At 50.6% G+C, this 16,429-nt stretch overlaps 1 protein-coding gene across 6 annotated transcripts in view; it reads left to right on the top strand.

Annotated features, from left to right (window-relative positions):
* The window catches only part of COL6A3 (collagen type VI alpha 3 chain), a 40,147-nt gene that overhangs the window by 10,127 nt on the left and 13,591 nt on the right, over window positions 1-16,429 (top strand). Inside the window, exons 3-11 of one of the 6 annotated variants that reach the window (XM_051623377.1) lie at window positions 701-1,303; window positions 4,312-4,914; window positions 6,980-7,579; window positions 8,724-9,290; window positions 10,344-10,961; window positions 12,049-12,648; window positions 13,434-14,036; window positions 14,714-15,316; window positions 16,008-16,354. In XM_051623377.1, the coding sequence (XP_051479337.1) occupies window positions 701-1,303; window positions 4,312-4,914; window positions 6,980-7,579; window positions 8,724-9,290; window positions 10,344-10,961; window positions 12,049-12,648; window positions 13,434-14,036; window positions 14,714-15,316; window positions 16,008-16,354 (5,144 nt within the window). The remainder of the gene's footprint in view (window positions 1-700; window positions 1,304-4,311; window positions 4,915-6,979; window positions 7,580-8,723; window positions 9,291-10,343; window positions 10,962-12,048; window positions 12,649-13,433; window positions 14,037-14,713; window positions 15,317-16,007; window positions 16,355-16,429) is intronic. The other 5 variants (XM_051623379.1, XM_051623378.1, XM_051623381.1 and 2 more) reach the window with 5 other exon arrangements.

The raw sequence follows: 16,429 nt of genomic DNA, 5'->3' as shown, positions 1-16,429 counted from the left end.
CTTCAGTATAAGGCTGGTGAGACCCTGGAACAGGAAAGTTCTGGAAGCCCCATCCCTGGAAGTGTTGAAGTCCAGGCTGGATGGGGCTTGGAGCAACCTGGTCTAGTGGGAGGTGTCCCTGCCCAAGCAGGGGGGTTAGATCTAGATGATCTTCAAGGTCCCTCCCAACCCAGCCTGGAATTCCATGATTCTAAATTCAGCCACTGTTCTTACCCAGCAGATTGCAACAGAGAGGCTGAAACATTCCCTGTGGCCAGTAAGTGGTGGCTTTTCTCCAAAAACACTGAGACTGTAGTGAGGAAATCTTCCATTTGAGCCCCCACCCACCATCTTCAGAGTGAAGTGCCACCAAAATCCACCTTTTCCTCCCAGAATCCTTGGGTGGTTCCTGGTGGAATGCTTTTCAGTTCCCCAGACTCCCGCCTTGCTGGGTTTTCTCCTCAGGTGCTACCAAAGCTGTCCCCTGTGACCTCAGCTCAGCTCTGGGTGGCCCTGGGAGCTGATATTCAACCAGAATGCAGAACTGAGGGGCCAACATCACCCCTCTCAAGTCAACACCCATTTTGTTTTCCCCCACCCTCCTGCTCCCTCCTGGTTTCCCAAGCACCGTGTTGGAGCACAGGACATCTGCATGTCCACCACCCATGTGTAATGCTTTCACCTTTGTGCCTTTCTTGTTTGTGTTGTGTTTTTTTTCAAGCTGAAGAGTCTGCTGACCTTATATTCCTTCTTGACGGATCAAACCACATCGGAAGTGCCCATTTTCCAGCCATCCGTGATTTCCTTGTAGATTTGATTGCCAGCCTCCCAGTTGGAGCTCAGCAGATCCGCGTTGGGGTGGTGCAGTATAGCCAGCAAGCCAGAACCGAGCTAGCCTTGAACAGCTTCTCCACCAAAGCAGATGTGCTGGATGCAGTCAAGGCCCTTGGCTTCCTCGGGGGGGAGGAAGCCAACACTGGTGCAGCTCTGGAGTTTGTGGTGGAGAACCTCTTCACCCAGGCAGGAGGCAGCAGGCTAGAGGAAGCGGTGCCTCAGATTTTGGTGCTGATCAGTGGTGGAGAGTCTAGTGATGATGTCAGAGAGGGCTTGTTGGCTGTGAAGCAAGCTAGGATCTTCTCCTTTAGCATTGGGGTGCTGAGTGCTGACAGGGCTGAGCTGCAGCAGATTGCTACTGATGGGAGCTTCGCTTTTACTGCCCTGGACATCCGTAACCTTGATGCTCTCCGGGAGCTGCTACTGCCCAACATTGTTGGAGTGGCCCAAAGGCTCATTTTGTTAGAGGCCCCAACCATTGTGACTGAAGGTATGTATGCCTCTTTAGCCTTTCCTCTAGGTTGCCAGCCAATCCAGCTCTTGCACGCTCTAAAAACACCTGTTTCTTTAATGTTGTTGTTATTATTGATTATTATCGTCGCGGTGCATCTTTCTGGGCTGGTTAAGGACAAGCAAATGGGAGAGACAAAATAGTCCTGAGGCTAATGTGCAGAAACTCGCTTTCCCACTTGGCTTGTCTTCTTGGGGGCTCCCGGAAAGCTGAGGAGGGACTTTGGAGAAGGACTTGGAGTGATGAGGGGGAATGGATTAAAATGGGAAGAGGGGAGATTTAAATGGGATTGGATTTTTGGAGGAAACTCTTCACTCTGAGGGTGCTGAGACACTGGAACAGATTGCCCAGGGAAGTTGCCTTGCTTAGGTGTAAACCCTAGAAGGTTTACCCCATTCCATAAGACCATGGGAAAGGAAACACTAGGTGACAATGTTCCCCTTAGGTCACTTGGTCACTCCTAAGTCCCTGTGGACATGATTTCTGGACTTGAGTCAGCAAAATGATCAATCTTTGCAGATTTCTTGGGATCCAAGTGCCAGTCTGGAGCTCTGCACCCACTGTGCAACTCCTGGTGTATGTTGACATGCACAACTGCATTCCAGATGTTTTCCTTCATCTGTGTCAAAACACAGTTGCTATCCTGTGGCTCAAACCAAAGGGGGGAATTTGTCTAAGAGGAATTTGTCTATAAAATGTCTTTAAAAATCAAAATGCTGTTTGAATGGCAGGATTCAAACTGTTGGTCCATTTTGGGGTTCATCTGCACTTGCGTGTTCTTCACTCCAAGTGCCAGCTTGTTTGTAAAGGTGCTACAGCAGGTGCTGAATGGAAAAGGGGGGATTTCCAAAGGAATTCCCTTTTCCCAGTGCCTTCCTGCCCCTCTGCTCCCCTGTCCTTCAGGTCCTGGGTGAGTCTGGAGGGTTAAATGAGATGAGGAGCTTCACTGCAGATGGCTGAGATGGCCACCAGGAGGGAGGTATACAGGCTTGGGCTTGATGCTGACACCCATTCCCAGCTTTTAGTCAAAGATGTTGATCCCAAATCCTTTGGAATTCCTAGAAGACTTGGAATTGGCTTGGAATTGGCTTTGCTGGGCTCTGGCTTGGACCCCAGGAGATTAATTGCTTTAATTGTGCCCATGGAAATTAGCCCCGTGGGGTGTTTCTTCCTGTGGGTTTTCCTTTCTGTTCCTGCCTTCTTCTTCCATAAGGAAACATCCTGCAGGATTTCAGAGCTGCAGGAGGAATGAATCATGGGAAGAGCAGTTCCTTCCCAGCCTCCCTCATCCCTGCAAAAGCCCCTTGAATGTTTCCCCACCAACTTCTATATAAAGTCAGAAGTTGCCACAGTCTCCATGTTTGGACATCTCTCCTGGGTGATGGAAAGCAGGGATTTCAGCCCTTGTTATCCCTCTGGAAACTTGCCTTGCCTTCTCGGAATAACTGATGAGGGGAATAAAAAAACCCTTGGCTGGAGGGACGAGTGCTGAAAATCTCCCAGCTCTGGGAAGGAGAGAGTTGAAATGAGTCCTTGTTGCTCTGGTTTGGTAGCCCAGGTTGCTCTGGTCAGCTGGGAGCCACTGGCAGCTCTAAAGCCCTCCTTGGAGTAGCCCAATCTGGTGGCGCTCACCCCTAGGGAGGATCCTGACCTTTGGAAGCACTGCTGGCCCTGGCCAGCTGGTGGCCAGCCAAGGGGGGACTGCAGCCAAGGCTTTGTTCTTTGTGTCAATCCAAAGTAAAGAGCCTGCAGGCAGAGGAGGCCTGGTGACCCAGGGACTGCCCTTCTCCATCTGGAGAGGGTTTGTCACAAGGGGTGTGAGATCTCACCATCCTGGGGCTCCTTTTCCTCTGTACTGGGTGTAGGAGTGACCTGGGGAGGTGATGGACCTGCTGCCTGGGATATTGACCAGGGAGGGAATGGTGTGAGTGAGAATCTTCCCAAAGCTGAGGGACTTGGGATTGTTAAGCCTGGAGAAGAGAAGGTTCTGAGACCTTGGAACACCTCCCAGTTCCTGGAAGGGCTCCAGGAAAGCTGGGGAGGGACTTGGAACAAGGGCAGGGGGAGGGATGAGATAAGGGGAATGGATTAAAACTGGAAGAAGGAGATTGAGGTGAGACATTAGGAGGAAATTCTTCACTGTGAGGGTGGTGAGACCCTGGAACAGGGAAGCTGTGGCTGCTGCATCCCTGGGCGTGTTCAAGGTGAGGCTGGATGGAGCTTGGAGCAACCTGGTCTGGTGGGAGGTGTCCCTGCCCATGGCAGGGGAGTTGGATCTAGATTATCTTAAAGGTCCCTCACAACCATTCCATGATCCTATGATACTGTCCATGGCTCAGTGCTTACAGGATACATGAGGGTTGTCCAAAGGATGGTGTGAAGATTATCTCCCATAATCATGACCACATCTAATGCTTTTATCACAATGGTCTTGGTCTTCTGAAATGGACATGAGCTATAGTAAAGATGAAGGTACTTTGGTTCCAGTGCCACACAACAGGGAATAAATGAGGAATAAAATGTAGGATGTGAAGACCCAAAGTCCAGGTACGTTAAGCAAGAAAGAGATTAAAACTGGAAGAGGGGAGACTTAGGTGAAATTTGAGGAGGAAATTCTTCAATGGGTGGATGGTGGGACACTGGAACAGGTGGAAGTTGTGGCTGCCCCATCCCTGGAAGTGTTTCAGGGCAAGTTGGATGGGGCGTGGAGCAACCTGGTTTGGTGGGAGGTGTCCCTGCCCATGGCAGTAGTTTGGAAGTAGATGATCTTTAAGGTCCTGTCCAACCCAAACCATTCTGGGATTTCTTATTAACCGTCTGATAGAACCCAAAAAAATGAATCCAGTTTTGGAAGCAAGACCCTTTAAAAGCTGTTGAGATTAACATCAAGCAAACCAGAAGTCCTAAATGTCCTCAGTTGTCCTAGAGCTGCTGCGCAGGGTGTGGTGAAGGCTTCCTCTGATATTCTGTCCATGTGTTCCTTGCAGTTATTGAGGTGAACAAGAAGGACATAGTCTTCCTGATCGATGGCTCAACTGCTCTGGGCACTGGCCCCTTTAACTCAATCCGTGACTTCGTTGCCAAGATTGTCCAGAGGCTGGAGGTTGGCCCAGACCTGATCCAGGTGGCTGTGGCTCAGTATGCTGACACAGTGAAGCCAGAGTTTTATTTCAACACCCACCAGAGCAGGAAAGACGTGATGGCCAACGTGAAGAGGATGAAGCTGATGGGTGGCACGGCCCTCAACACTGGCTCAGCGCTGGACTTTGTGAGGAAAAACTTCTTCACAAGTGCTGCTGGCTGCAGGGTGGAGGAAGGGGTGCTCCCCATGCTGGTGCTTATCACGGGGGGTAAGTCCAGGGATGCTGTGGACCAGGCTGCAGCAGAGATGAAAAGGAACAGGATTGTCACCCTGGCCATTGGCTCAAGAAATGCCGACATGGCAGAACTCCAGGAAATTGCCCACGAGAGGGATTTTGTCTTCAACCCCAATGACTTTCGTGTTCAGTTCATGCAAGCCATCCTTCCTGAGGTGCTCTCACCCATCCGGACCCTCTCTGGAGGAATGATTATCTCAGAACCACCATCAGGTAATTAATTGCCTTCTTCTAATTAAAGAGACATGGTTGGTATCTCTGTCAACTTCTATGACGTGTTGAGATAAGCATGGAAAAGCATTGAGTGCGTGTTTCTAAATGATCTCTCCTTGATTTGCACAATGTGTTGGTGTCGCAACCTTGTCCTTCCTTCCTAGAGATCCCACCCAGGTTTTGTCCCCAGCGCTTCAAGGGCTGGATGTGAAAGATGTGTGAGGGACTGAGGTGGTTCAGTGGAGGCTTCTTCTCTCACTTAGGGTTTGTGTAACCTACCAAGGAGAAACACTGAATGTGATCATCTCTTCCCTAGTCTGAGAATCATCTTGGGTGGGTGTTTGCTCAAGAAAGCTTAGAAGTTCCTTCTGAGGGTAGAGAAAAGGAACAAGTTTGTTCATGGGAGATGTTCAGAGCAGGCTGGCCTCCACACTTGGACTGAAACTAACCCTTTAAGAACATATTCACACTTATCATTGTCCCAGCTCAGGCCCTGAGAGGCCGTGGCAGTGTTGGTTTTATTTTCATGTCTTTAGAAGATGATCCCAAGCCCCATGAAGCCACTGGATTCTTTGTTCCTTGCCCTTCCCATTGACACCAGGAGGCTTTGGAAACAATCCAGTTGCTGAAGTCCTGCCTTCTGAGGCAGTTTCAGGAGCTGTTCCAGCTGGGTAGAGCTTTTATACCACATTTCTCAGGATTTCATTCCAAAAAGAGATGCTTGAGGTTTAATTATTGTTGCACTAGGTCCTATTTGAGCTTTATTTCTCTGTCCCATGGCACAGAAAAACTGGAAAACCAGGACTTCATCTGGCTCCTGAGGGTGTCAAACCACATCCATATTTTGCTTTTTTCTAGTTTCTCCAAGTAATTTAAACCCATACATGGAATTTTTTCAAGGGTCCTTCAAAAAAATTCAGCCCCCACACTTCATTTCCACAAAGAGCAGACATTTTTGAGCCAGCTTGCCAGATACTTTATCATTCATTAAGATTATTATCATGAGACTTAGCATTTAATAAGCTTGTTGTTTCTTTCCAGAATGGGCTTCCTGCTAACACAGGTTTGCATGGCTGAGCTTCAAACATGACATTTTTATTTTTCAATGACAATTAAAAATGTTCCTGAACTTCTTCCAAGCTCATTCGTGCAGCTTCTCCCTCTTTTTACCCCATTCCTTTTGCTCTACTCACCAGCTATTAATTCACTCCATAAAAATGACCATTAGTGGGAACATGACTGGTTTGTACACTGGGCAGTCATTTCAACTAGAGATTGTTTCTGGAATGGCTTTTTTTTTGGGAAAAAAAAATATATTACAGAAATCCAAGAGAATCCATAAAGTCTGGGACCAAGCCCTGGACTCCAAAGAGCTCATTTTTCGGTTTGAATATTTCAGTATTTATTATATATTGCCTTTCTGGCAAGGCAAGTTAGAAAGATGGATGAATATAACCATGTATTCATGGATAAATGCTACAATGGGAAGATGTTGTGGAGAAGGAGCATAAGTGGAGTCTTGGATCTGTTTTATATTTGAATATATTCTTTGGAGGAGGGCATTGGATGAGCCCACTCCCCAATTCTCAGAAATCTTCCTTCAAATTCAGGCATTTTTGGTCTGTCCCCTGGGCAGAAAGCACAGGGGGGTTTGGAGCTGTGGTGTCTCTGGGGAGATGTTCCAGGTCTGTATCTCAGATCATTGTAGAATCACAGAGTGGTTTGGGTTGGAAGGGACCTTCAAGGCCACCTAGATCCAATCCCCCTGCATGAACAGGGACACCTCCCATTTGACCAGGTTGCTCTAACCTGGCTTGGAACACTTCCAGGGTTGGGGCTTCCACAACCTCCCAGCTGTTTTTTAGCCATTCCCAGCCAGCTCCTTGTTGCTCCTGTGCTGCCCACGCTCTGATCTCCTCTCTTCTCCCCCCCGCTTTTTCCTCCTAACCCCGTTGCCACGCGTGTTTCTGCGCACACATGAAACCCAGTAATAATCCTTAATAATTCATCATAATAATTGCCATTTGCTGTGTTGTCTCACATTGTTTTCTGTGCTCTACTGCAGTTGAAGTAAGCCAAAGGGATATCATCTTCCTTGTGGATGGATCACTCCAGGTCGGAGATGCCAACTTCCCCTTTGTGCGGGACTTTGTTGCCACCCTAGTTAACTCCCTCGATGTCGGCAGCGACAAAACCCGCGTGGGTTTAGTGCAATTTAGTGACACTGCTCAGACCGAGTTCTCTCTCTCCTCCTACCACACCCGAGCTGACATCACCCACCACCTGGGCCAGCTGAGGCCCCGAGGGGGGTCGGTGCTGAACATGGGCTCTGCCCTCCAGTTCGTGCTCTCCAATCACTTCACGGAAGCTGGTGGGAGCAGGATCAATGCCCAGGTGCCCCAAGTCCTAGTGCTGGTGACAGCAGGAAGGTCTGCTGAGCCCTTCCTGCAAGTGGCAAATCAATTAGCTCGGGCTGGAGTGCTGACCTTTGCTGTTGGAGTTAGGAGTGCTGATAAGGCAGAGCTGGAGCAGATTGCCTTTAATCCCAGGATGGTGTATTTGGTGGATGATTTCAGTGCTCTGACAGCTTTACCCCAGGAGTTAACTAAGCCCATCACAACATATGTTAGTGGAGGTGTGGAAGAGGTTCCACTCGCCCCAACAGGTAATACCAGCCTTCCTTCATCTTGACTGCATGAAGTTAATCTCCTTTCTCTTGATTGTTTTCCACCATGTGTCCATCTTCACATGGCCCTGGGTCATCAAAGCTGGACTAAACCTTAAAAAAAAAAACACCTACATGGTTTGACACAACCAGCTCTTCATTTTCTTCAAGGCCAGGTTGGATGGGGCTTGAAGCAACCTGGTCTAGTGGCAGGTGTCCCTGCCCATGCAGGGGTTTGGATCTAGATGATCTTTAATGTCCCTTCCAACCTAACCTTTCTATGATTCAGGTCGTTGCTACCTGTCTTTCAGCAGGTCAGGACTGGAGGAGGATCCAAGTGAGCATGTGCCCACCAGTCACTCACTCAGGTGTTCCCATAATAGCATCACAAATTTCAAATGCATCCTGAGGTGGTGGGAACATGCACTTTTGGCCACAAGGAGAGGTGTGGGGAGGTTAAAGTCATGCCCAAGAGCATAGAGGGCCAAGGTCTAGCCAGGTAGAAATGGCCCAATACTTCCCCAGGGTCACTCTGTCACAAAGTGCTGTCCCAGAGGCTGGGTTGGACTCCAGGAATTCCAGGTGTATCGTCCAAAGCTTTGGGCAAGCTTAACCCTTTTTAAAGAGGTATTTTTGCTCATTAATTGTCTTATTGTGGCTAAGACCCAAAACCAGCCAGGACTGTTTATCCATAAAGAGAAATACCCAAGATGTCAGAACACAAAGACAGGAGGTACTTGGTTCTGCCTTGGGTGTTCAAGGAGATTAAGAGGGAACCAAAGAGAAACAGGTACAAGGGTCTTTTCTCCTCCCAAAGTCCCAGCTCATCTCTGGCAGCTACATCCCTGGAGCAGCCAACTGCTGATGTGACTCATATAATGGGACACAAGGTGTGATGTGACTGTCTGGTGCCTACATTTATGGGGTCTTAGGAGCTGTCCTTGCTTGCCTTTCCTCTTCAGATGATAAGTCAAAGTTTGGTCTTGGAATCCTTTGGTAAATGAAAATCACTTGCTTTGCATATTGAAACCCAGCTGATTTGCAGAGAAATGTCTAGGATGACGTGTAAGGAGACAAAAAAAGCTTTCATGTATAGAGAGATAAATGTATTTTACTCCTCTTTTCATTTGTGACTTTATTCTAGAAAGCAAGAAAGATATTTTATTCCTACTTGATGGCTCAGCAAACCTCTTGGGTAGCTTCCCTGCTGTCCGGGACTTTGTCCACAAAGTCATTTCTGACCTGGACGTGGGCTCTGATGCTACACGAGTGGCTGTGGCTCAGTTCAGTGACACCATCCAAGTGGAATTTGACTTTGCCGAGCTTCCATCGAAGCAGGACATGCTGCTGAAGGTGAAGAGGATGAAGATAAAAACAGGGAAGCAGCTCAACATCGGAGCGGCGCTGGATGAAGCCATAAGAAGGCTGTTTGTGAAGGAAGCTGGGAGCAGGATTGAAGAAGGAGTTCCTCAGTTTTTGGTCCTCCTCGCTGCTGGGCAATCAACCGACGAGGTGGAGCAACCATCAGACGCTCTGAAGCAAGCTGGAGTGGTGACCTTTGCCATCAAAGCCAAGAACGCCGACCCCAGTGAGCTGGAACGCATCGCTTATGCCCCACAATTCATCCTCAACGTCGAGTCCCTCCCTCGCATTGCTGAGCTGCAGCCAAACATAGTCAGCCTGCTGAGAACCATCCAGCTTCAACCAGCAGGTAGAGGGACCCCTGGGGTGTCCAAGAGGCTGCAAGACACCATTTACCCCCCTCCCAACTTAGTAACTGAGGCAGCTGGGCCTCTTGGTGTTTAAAACCATTATGTACAACCTGCTGTTGGATTTTCTTCTGCTCTGTATGTCCAGCTGTGGGATTTCCTGAGGCAGCTTTAATGGGAGAGCTAACTGGTCTCCCAACAGCAGTTGGGACAAGGAGAAATGGAATTATCTCCATGTCATCTCTCCAAGAAAGTCCTGGGCAGATGGACTTAGAATCATAGAAACATAAAGAAAGAGAACTGGAAGGGATCTCAAGGTGCCATCTGCTACATACCCTTGTCCTCAGAAGGTTCTTCTTGTCCCCAGCAGGTTATTCTTGTCCAGAGCCAGCTGACATTGGTCTGCTCTGTTCTGAACACCTTCCAGTGGAGGAGATTTCCCTCACCTCCACAACCAATCTGTTCAGTTCCTTTTATCCTCATCTGTCTGCAGTTTCCCTCAGTGACCAACCTCTGGCTCTCTAGTCATGATTGAAGCCTTCTCCATCTCTTTCCAACTTCTCCAAACATTTATGTCTTGTTGAGATAATTTTGAAGCCCTTTGGCTGTGCCCAACACTCATGAGCAGATATTCAGGATTTTCTTTTGAGGGACAGATAGTGTTCCTGCTTGTCCCACTTGACCCTGAAGCCAGCAGCACTTGGGGATGCCATCCCCAAGTCAATCAGTCAACCTGATTGACCCCTGATGGCCCAGACTCATGTTGGGTATTGCAGAGCTTCCCAGATCCCTTGGGAGAAGATGGCTTCTCCCAGCCTCAGGTAGGAGATGGCACCTGGAGTCCCTTGGCACCCTCTTTCCTATGGCTCCATGACTGTAGGACATGGTGGGTAGGGTTTCCACCCACTTCCACCCATCTGGAAGTCCCACCCATCCTGACACCTCTCTTGCCCCTCCCCAAGCTTTGGTCCTCCTTGAGCTCCGTGTCTGTGGAGAATCCCTGCAAGAGAGGATCTCACTTATACCCCTCTTCCCTTCCTTGTCTCAAACTCTAGTTGAGAGAGGTGAGAAGAAGGACGTGGTGTTTCTCCTCGACGGCTCGGATGGTGTCAGAAGAGGTTTCCCTCTCCTGAAGACCTTTGTCCAAAGAGTGGTGGAAAGCCTGGATGTCGGCCGCGACAAGGTCCGCGTCGCCGTCGCGCAGTACAGCAACAGCATCCGGCCTGAGTTCTTGCTGGACTCCTATGAGGACAAGGCAGATCTCCTCAGTGCCATCCAGGAGCTGAAGGTGTTGGGAGGATCTCCTCTCAACACTGGAGCAGCCCTCGACTACCTCATCAAGAACGTCTTCACGGTGTCGAGCGGCAGCAGGATTGCCGAGGGCGTCCCGCAGTTCCTCATCCTGCTGACCGCCGACCGCTCCCAGGACGATGTGAGGAGGCCCTCGGTGGTCCTGAAGACCAGTGGCACGGTGCCCTTTGGCATTGGGATTGGGAACGCCGATCTCACGGAGCTGCAGACCATTTCCTTCCTGCCGGATTTTGCCATCTCTGTGCCTGACTTCAGCCAGCTGGAGACGGTGCAGCAGGTGGTCTCCAACAGAGTCATCCGCCTGACCAAGAAGGAGATCCAGTCACTTGCCCCTGATCTGGTTTTCACATCACCCAGCCCAGGTGAGAAGATGTTTGTGTCTGCACCCAGAGCCAGAGGCCAAAAAAATGATGTTTTGGTGACATCATGGCTGCAACACAAACTGAGGACAGCCAAGATGGCCAAAGCTGAGTCTTCCAGGTTCATCTTGGTCTCCCTGTCCATGTATTTCCTTGATGTGCTTGGGGTTGGTAGGAGCTCTAGAACTCGGCCACCTTTAAGCCCAGTCCCTCAAGGTGGTCCATGTTGTAGCCACCCGGAGGACCCACCAAGCAAATGCTACAACCTTAGATCTTGAAGTTAATGGATTTTAAGCGAATGCTGTCCCACCTGGAATGGAATTCCATCCTTTAATGACACAGGGACACCTTCGCACCACTCTAAATCAAGGTCAGATTTCTGCTAAATGTGAGACCTCCTGATGGGTCTTACATTTGCCACCCTCATTCCCTGGGGGAAGGGAAACAGGAAGCAGGCATCAGAAAAAGGATCATGTCTTCCATTTCTGGTCTTGCTTTGAATGATATACAGGCTGGGATGAAGGGCACCCACCCCAGACCAGTCCCTTTGAAGTCCACCATCCTGCTCTGATTGTTCCTTCCCTTCAGAGCCAACCTGCTTCCTTCCATCCTCATTTATCCATGTGATATTCCACAATAATTCACACTCGGGCCTAAATTACCACTGCAGAAAACACTTTATTAGGAACCAAAAAGTCATCTTGGAAAGGCAGAAGTGGAGACAATAGCAGGAAAGAAGGTGTCCTACAGGACAAAGCCCAGGAGAAGTGGGTGGTACAGATTGTAAAACAACTTGCCCTGGGTGAGGAGCATAACCAGGAGGTGATTTCTTTGCGTGGCCATCCCATGAGGAATGATTGTTCCAGGTTTCCCCTTCTCCCTCTTGCTTCCTTTGCTCTAGAAGTTGTTCTTGCATTGCTCAGGATGCAGACTGGTTCTGTCTCTGCTGCCTCCTGAGGATCTACCACAGGGAACAGAACAACGAGAATCCTTCCCATGGCCAGAGGCATGGGGCAGTGATTGCTGAGCTTGGCTGCTCTCCATACGCACCTCCTGGTGCATCTCCTGACCTCTACCTTCTCTCCCACAGCTGGTGTGAAGAGGGACGTGGTGTTCCTGGTGGATGGCTCCCGCTATGCTGCCCAGGAGTTCTACCTCATCCGCGACCTCATTGAGAGGATCGTCACCAACCTGGACGTGGGCTTCGACACCACCCGCGTCTCTGTGGTCCAGTTCAGTGAGCACCCCCACGTGGAGTTCCTCCTCAATGCCCACTCCACCAAGGACGAGGTGCAGGGCGCTGTCAGGCGGCTGAGGCCACAGGGTGGCCAGCAGGTCAACGTGGGGGAGGCCCTTGAGTTCGTGGCCAAAACCATCTTCACCCGGCCCTCCGGGAGCCGCATCGAGGAGGGTGTCCCTCAGTTTCTGGTCATCCTGTCCTCCCGCAAGTCCGATGATGACCTGGAGTACCCATCCCTCCAAGTCAAACAAGTGGGGGTGGCACCGATGGTGGTGGCCAAGAATATGGATCTTGAGGAGATGGTGCAGATTTCCCTTAGTCCTGATTATGTCTTCCAAGTCTCCAGCTTCCAGGAGCTGCCCAGCCTGGAGCAGAAGCTGCTGACTCCTATCGAGACCCTGACTGAGGACCAGATCAGACGGCTGCTGGGAGATGTGCAGGTCCCCGAAAGTAAGGCTTGAGGCTGCTGGTCCAGGGAAGGTCCCCCAAATGTTCAAGAACTTCCCATCCTTTAGCTTTAAAAGAAATTTTTCAGATTGGTGGGATTTAGATCCAAGAACCTAAATACACCATCACTTTGGTTTCCAATGTCATAGAACCAGAGAGTCATAGAATCCCAGACTGGGTTAGAAGGACCTTAAAGATCATCTAGATCCAACCCTCCTTCATGGGCAGGGACACCTCCCACTAGACCAGATTGCTCCAAGCCCCATCCAACCTGGCCTGAAACACTTCCAGGGATGGGGCAGCCACAGCTTCTCTGGGCAACCTGGGCAAGTGTCTGACCACCCTCACAGGAAAGAATTTCCTCCTCATGTCCCACCTCAATCTCCCCTCTCCCAGTTTTAATCCATTCCCCTCATCCCATCACTCCCTGCCCTTGTCTAAAGTCCCTCCCCAGCTTTCCTGGCCTTCAAGCACTGGAAGGTGCTCTCAGGTCTCCAGGCTGAACACCCCAACTCTCTCAGAGCTGCTCCAGCCCTCAGATCATCTCCGTGGCCTCCTCACTCCATCAGCTCCATGTCCTTCCTGTGCTGGGGGCTCCAGACCTGGCACCAGCCCTGCAGGGGGGTCTCACCAGAACAGAGGGGACAGTCCCCTCCCTGGTCCTGCTGCCCATGTTTCTGTGGATGCAGCCCACAACATGGGGGGTTCCTGGCTTGGTTCCTGTTGAGCTTCTCATCCACCATCACCCCAAGTCCTTCCTAACTTGCTCTCTCCTGGCTCCCCGGCAGGTGTTCCTGGTGAGGAGAAGGACGTCGTGTTCCTCATCGACAGCTCAGATGCGGTCAGGCCCGACGGGCTGGCCCACATCCGGGATTTCATCAGCAGGATTGTGCAGCAGCTGGAAGTTGGGCCCAACAAGGTGCGGGTGGGCGTGGTGCAGTTCAGCAGTAACGTCTTCCCTGAGTTCCAACTCAAGACCCACAAGTCCAAAAATGCTGTCCTGCAAGCCATCCGCCGCCTCAGGCACCGAGGTGGGTCCCCGGTCAATGCTGGCAAAGCCCTGGACTACGTGGTGAAGAACTACTTCATCAAGTCTGCTGGGAGCAGGATAGAAGATGGAGTGCCCCAGCACCTTGTGGTCATCCTTGGAGACCGCTCCCAGGATGATGTCAACAGGCCTGCGAACGTCATCACCTCAACCAGCATTCAACCCTTGGGTGTTGGAGCCAGGAATGTGGACAGGAACCAGCTGCAAGTCATCACCAACAATCCTGAGAGGGTGCTGGTGGTGCAGGACTTCACGGAGCTCCAAACTTTAGAAAAGACAGTGCAGAGTATTCTTGAACAGCTTCCCATACCTACAACAGAAACCCCTGGGATTTTAGGACCTGGTAAGTCTGCTGTTCACCCTGGAGACTCTTCTGGACAGATGGAATTTGTATAATATGAAAGTGACAGAATAGTTTGGGTGGGAAGGGACCTCTGGAGACCATCTAGTCCAGCTCCTTGCCAGAGCAGGATCCCCTAGAGCAGATCCCACAGGGACACATCCAGGTGGGTCTTGAAGTTCTCTAGACCTTTTGATTCCCAACTGTTGGGTCACAGTGCTTGAGAGAAGACTCTGAAGGTCCTGATGAGTGTAGAGAAGAACAGACTTTGCAATGAGATGAGGGTGTCCATCACAGAAACTAGTGATGTTGTATGAAGACCCGTAAAGTCTTCTCTCTGAGGGTGGTGAGACACTGGCCCAGGTTGCCCAGGGAAGCTGTAGAGGCCCCATCCTTGGAAGTGTTCAAGGCCATGTTGAATGGGGCTTGGAGCAACCTGGTCTAGTGGGAAGTGTCCCTGCCCAGACAGGGGATTGGATCTAGATGATCTTTAAGGTCCCTCCAACTCAAATAATTTCATGTTTCCATGAAATATGACCTTCATTCTTGGATGTAGAATCGTGCTAAAATCAACTCCTCCAAAGGTGGGAAGGAGAGAGAAACACAAATCTTCACCAGCCACTGAACATCTTCAGTCTTAGAAGTACCACACTAAGGGGTTTTCTTTCCAATGTTCTCAGGAAGTAAGAAGCAAGCTGACATCGTGTTCTTGCTGGATGGCTCCATCAACCTCAGTAGGGACAACTTCCAAGAAGTTCTCCAGTTTGTCTACTCTGTGGTGGATGCCATTTACAGGGAGGGTGACTCCATCCAGGTGGGTCTGGTCCAGTACAACTCAGATGTCACTGATGAGTTTTTCCTCAAGGACTATTCCACCAAAGCTGAGATCTTAGATGCCATCAACAAAGTTGTCTACAAAGGTGGCCGGGTGGCAAACACTGGAGCAGCCATCAAGCACATCCAGGAAAAGCACTTTGTCAAGGAGGCTGGCAGCCGAATCGACCAGAGGGTGCCCCAGATTGCCTTCATCATCACAGGTGGGAAGTCCTCAGATGATGGGCCAAGTGCCTCCTTGGAGATTGCCCAGAAAGGCGTAAAAGTCTTTGCCGTGGGCGTGAGGGACATCGACCTGAAGGAAGTCAGCAGGCTGGCCAGTGAGAGTGCCACGAGTTTCAGAGCAGCCACAGCCCAGGAGCTGTCTGAGCTGAATGAGCAGGTCCTGGTGACACTGGAAGCTGCCATGGAGGAGAAATTGTGTCTAGGCACATCAGATGTCACAAGAGGTAAGCATGACGATCATAGCATGGTCAGGGTTGGAAGGTCTGGAGTCATCTGGTCCTGCTAGAGCAGGGTCACCTCCAGCAGATCCCACAGGAACACGTCCAGATGGGTTTGGGATGTCTCCAGAGAAGGAGACTCCCCAGCTTCTCTGGGCACCCTGTTCCAGGCCTCTGCCACCTCACAGTCAAGAAGTTTCTCCTCGTGTTTAACTTGAACATCCTCTGCTCCAGCTTTGTTCCCATTGCCCCTTGTCCAGCCACTGGACACCACTGAGAAGAGTCTGGTCCCACCCTCCTGACACCCCCTGGAGATACTTCTAAGCATTGAGGAGATCCCCCCTCAGCCTTCTCCAGACTAAACAGCCCCAAGTCCCTCAGCCTTTCCTCCTCAGAGAGATGTTCCAGTCCCCTCATCAACTTTGTGGACTCTTTCTGGAGTTCCTTTGGACTCTTGGAGTTCCTGGACTCCTCCTAACAACTCCCTGTTCTTCCCAAACTGGGAAGCCTAGAATTGGACCCAGTTCTCCAGATGTGGCCTCACCAGGGCAGAGCAGAGGGGCAGGAGAACCTCCCTTGACCTACTGGCCACACTTTTCTTGATGCCACCCAGATGTCATTGGCATTCTTGGCCACCAGGCCAAATTGCTGTCCCATGGGTAACTGCTTGTCCACTCTCTCTTCATTTCCTTCTCAGATTGTGACCTAGATGTCATCCTTGGTTTTGATGTCACGGATGTTGGCCCTGGCCAAAACATCTTCACCTCCCAGCGAGGTCTGGAGTCCCGAGTGGAGACCGTGCTGAACAGAATAACTCAAATGCAGAAGATCAGCTGCACAGGCAACCAGGCACCCAACGTCAGGGTGGCCATCATGGCCCAGGCTCGGGGGGGACCTGTGGAGGGCCTGGACTTCTCCGAGTACCAGCCTGAGCTCTTTGAGAGGTTCCAAGGCATGCGCAGCCGTGGGCCCTACTTCCTCACTGCAGACACCCTGAGGTCCTACCTCAACAAATTCAGGTCCACGCCCTCTGGGAGCACCAAGGTATGTCACCAGCAAGGCCTCTGGGATTGTGGTGGCCAGGGGATCATGGAATCACAGAATGGGTTGGGATGGAGC

This window comes from Apus apus, chromosome 6 (assembly GCF_020740795.1).
Source record: "Apus apus isolate bApuApu2 chromosome 6, bApuApu2.pri.cur, whole genome shotgun sequence".
Taxonomy (NCBI): Eukaryota; Metazoa; Chordata; class Aves; order Apodiformes; family Apodidae; genus Apus; species Apus apus.
Note: the sequence above shows the minus strand (reverse complement) of the source record. Positions and strands in the feature narration are given on the sequence as shown.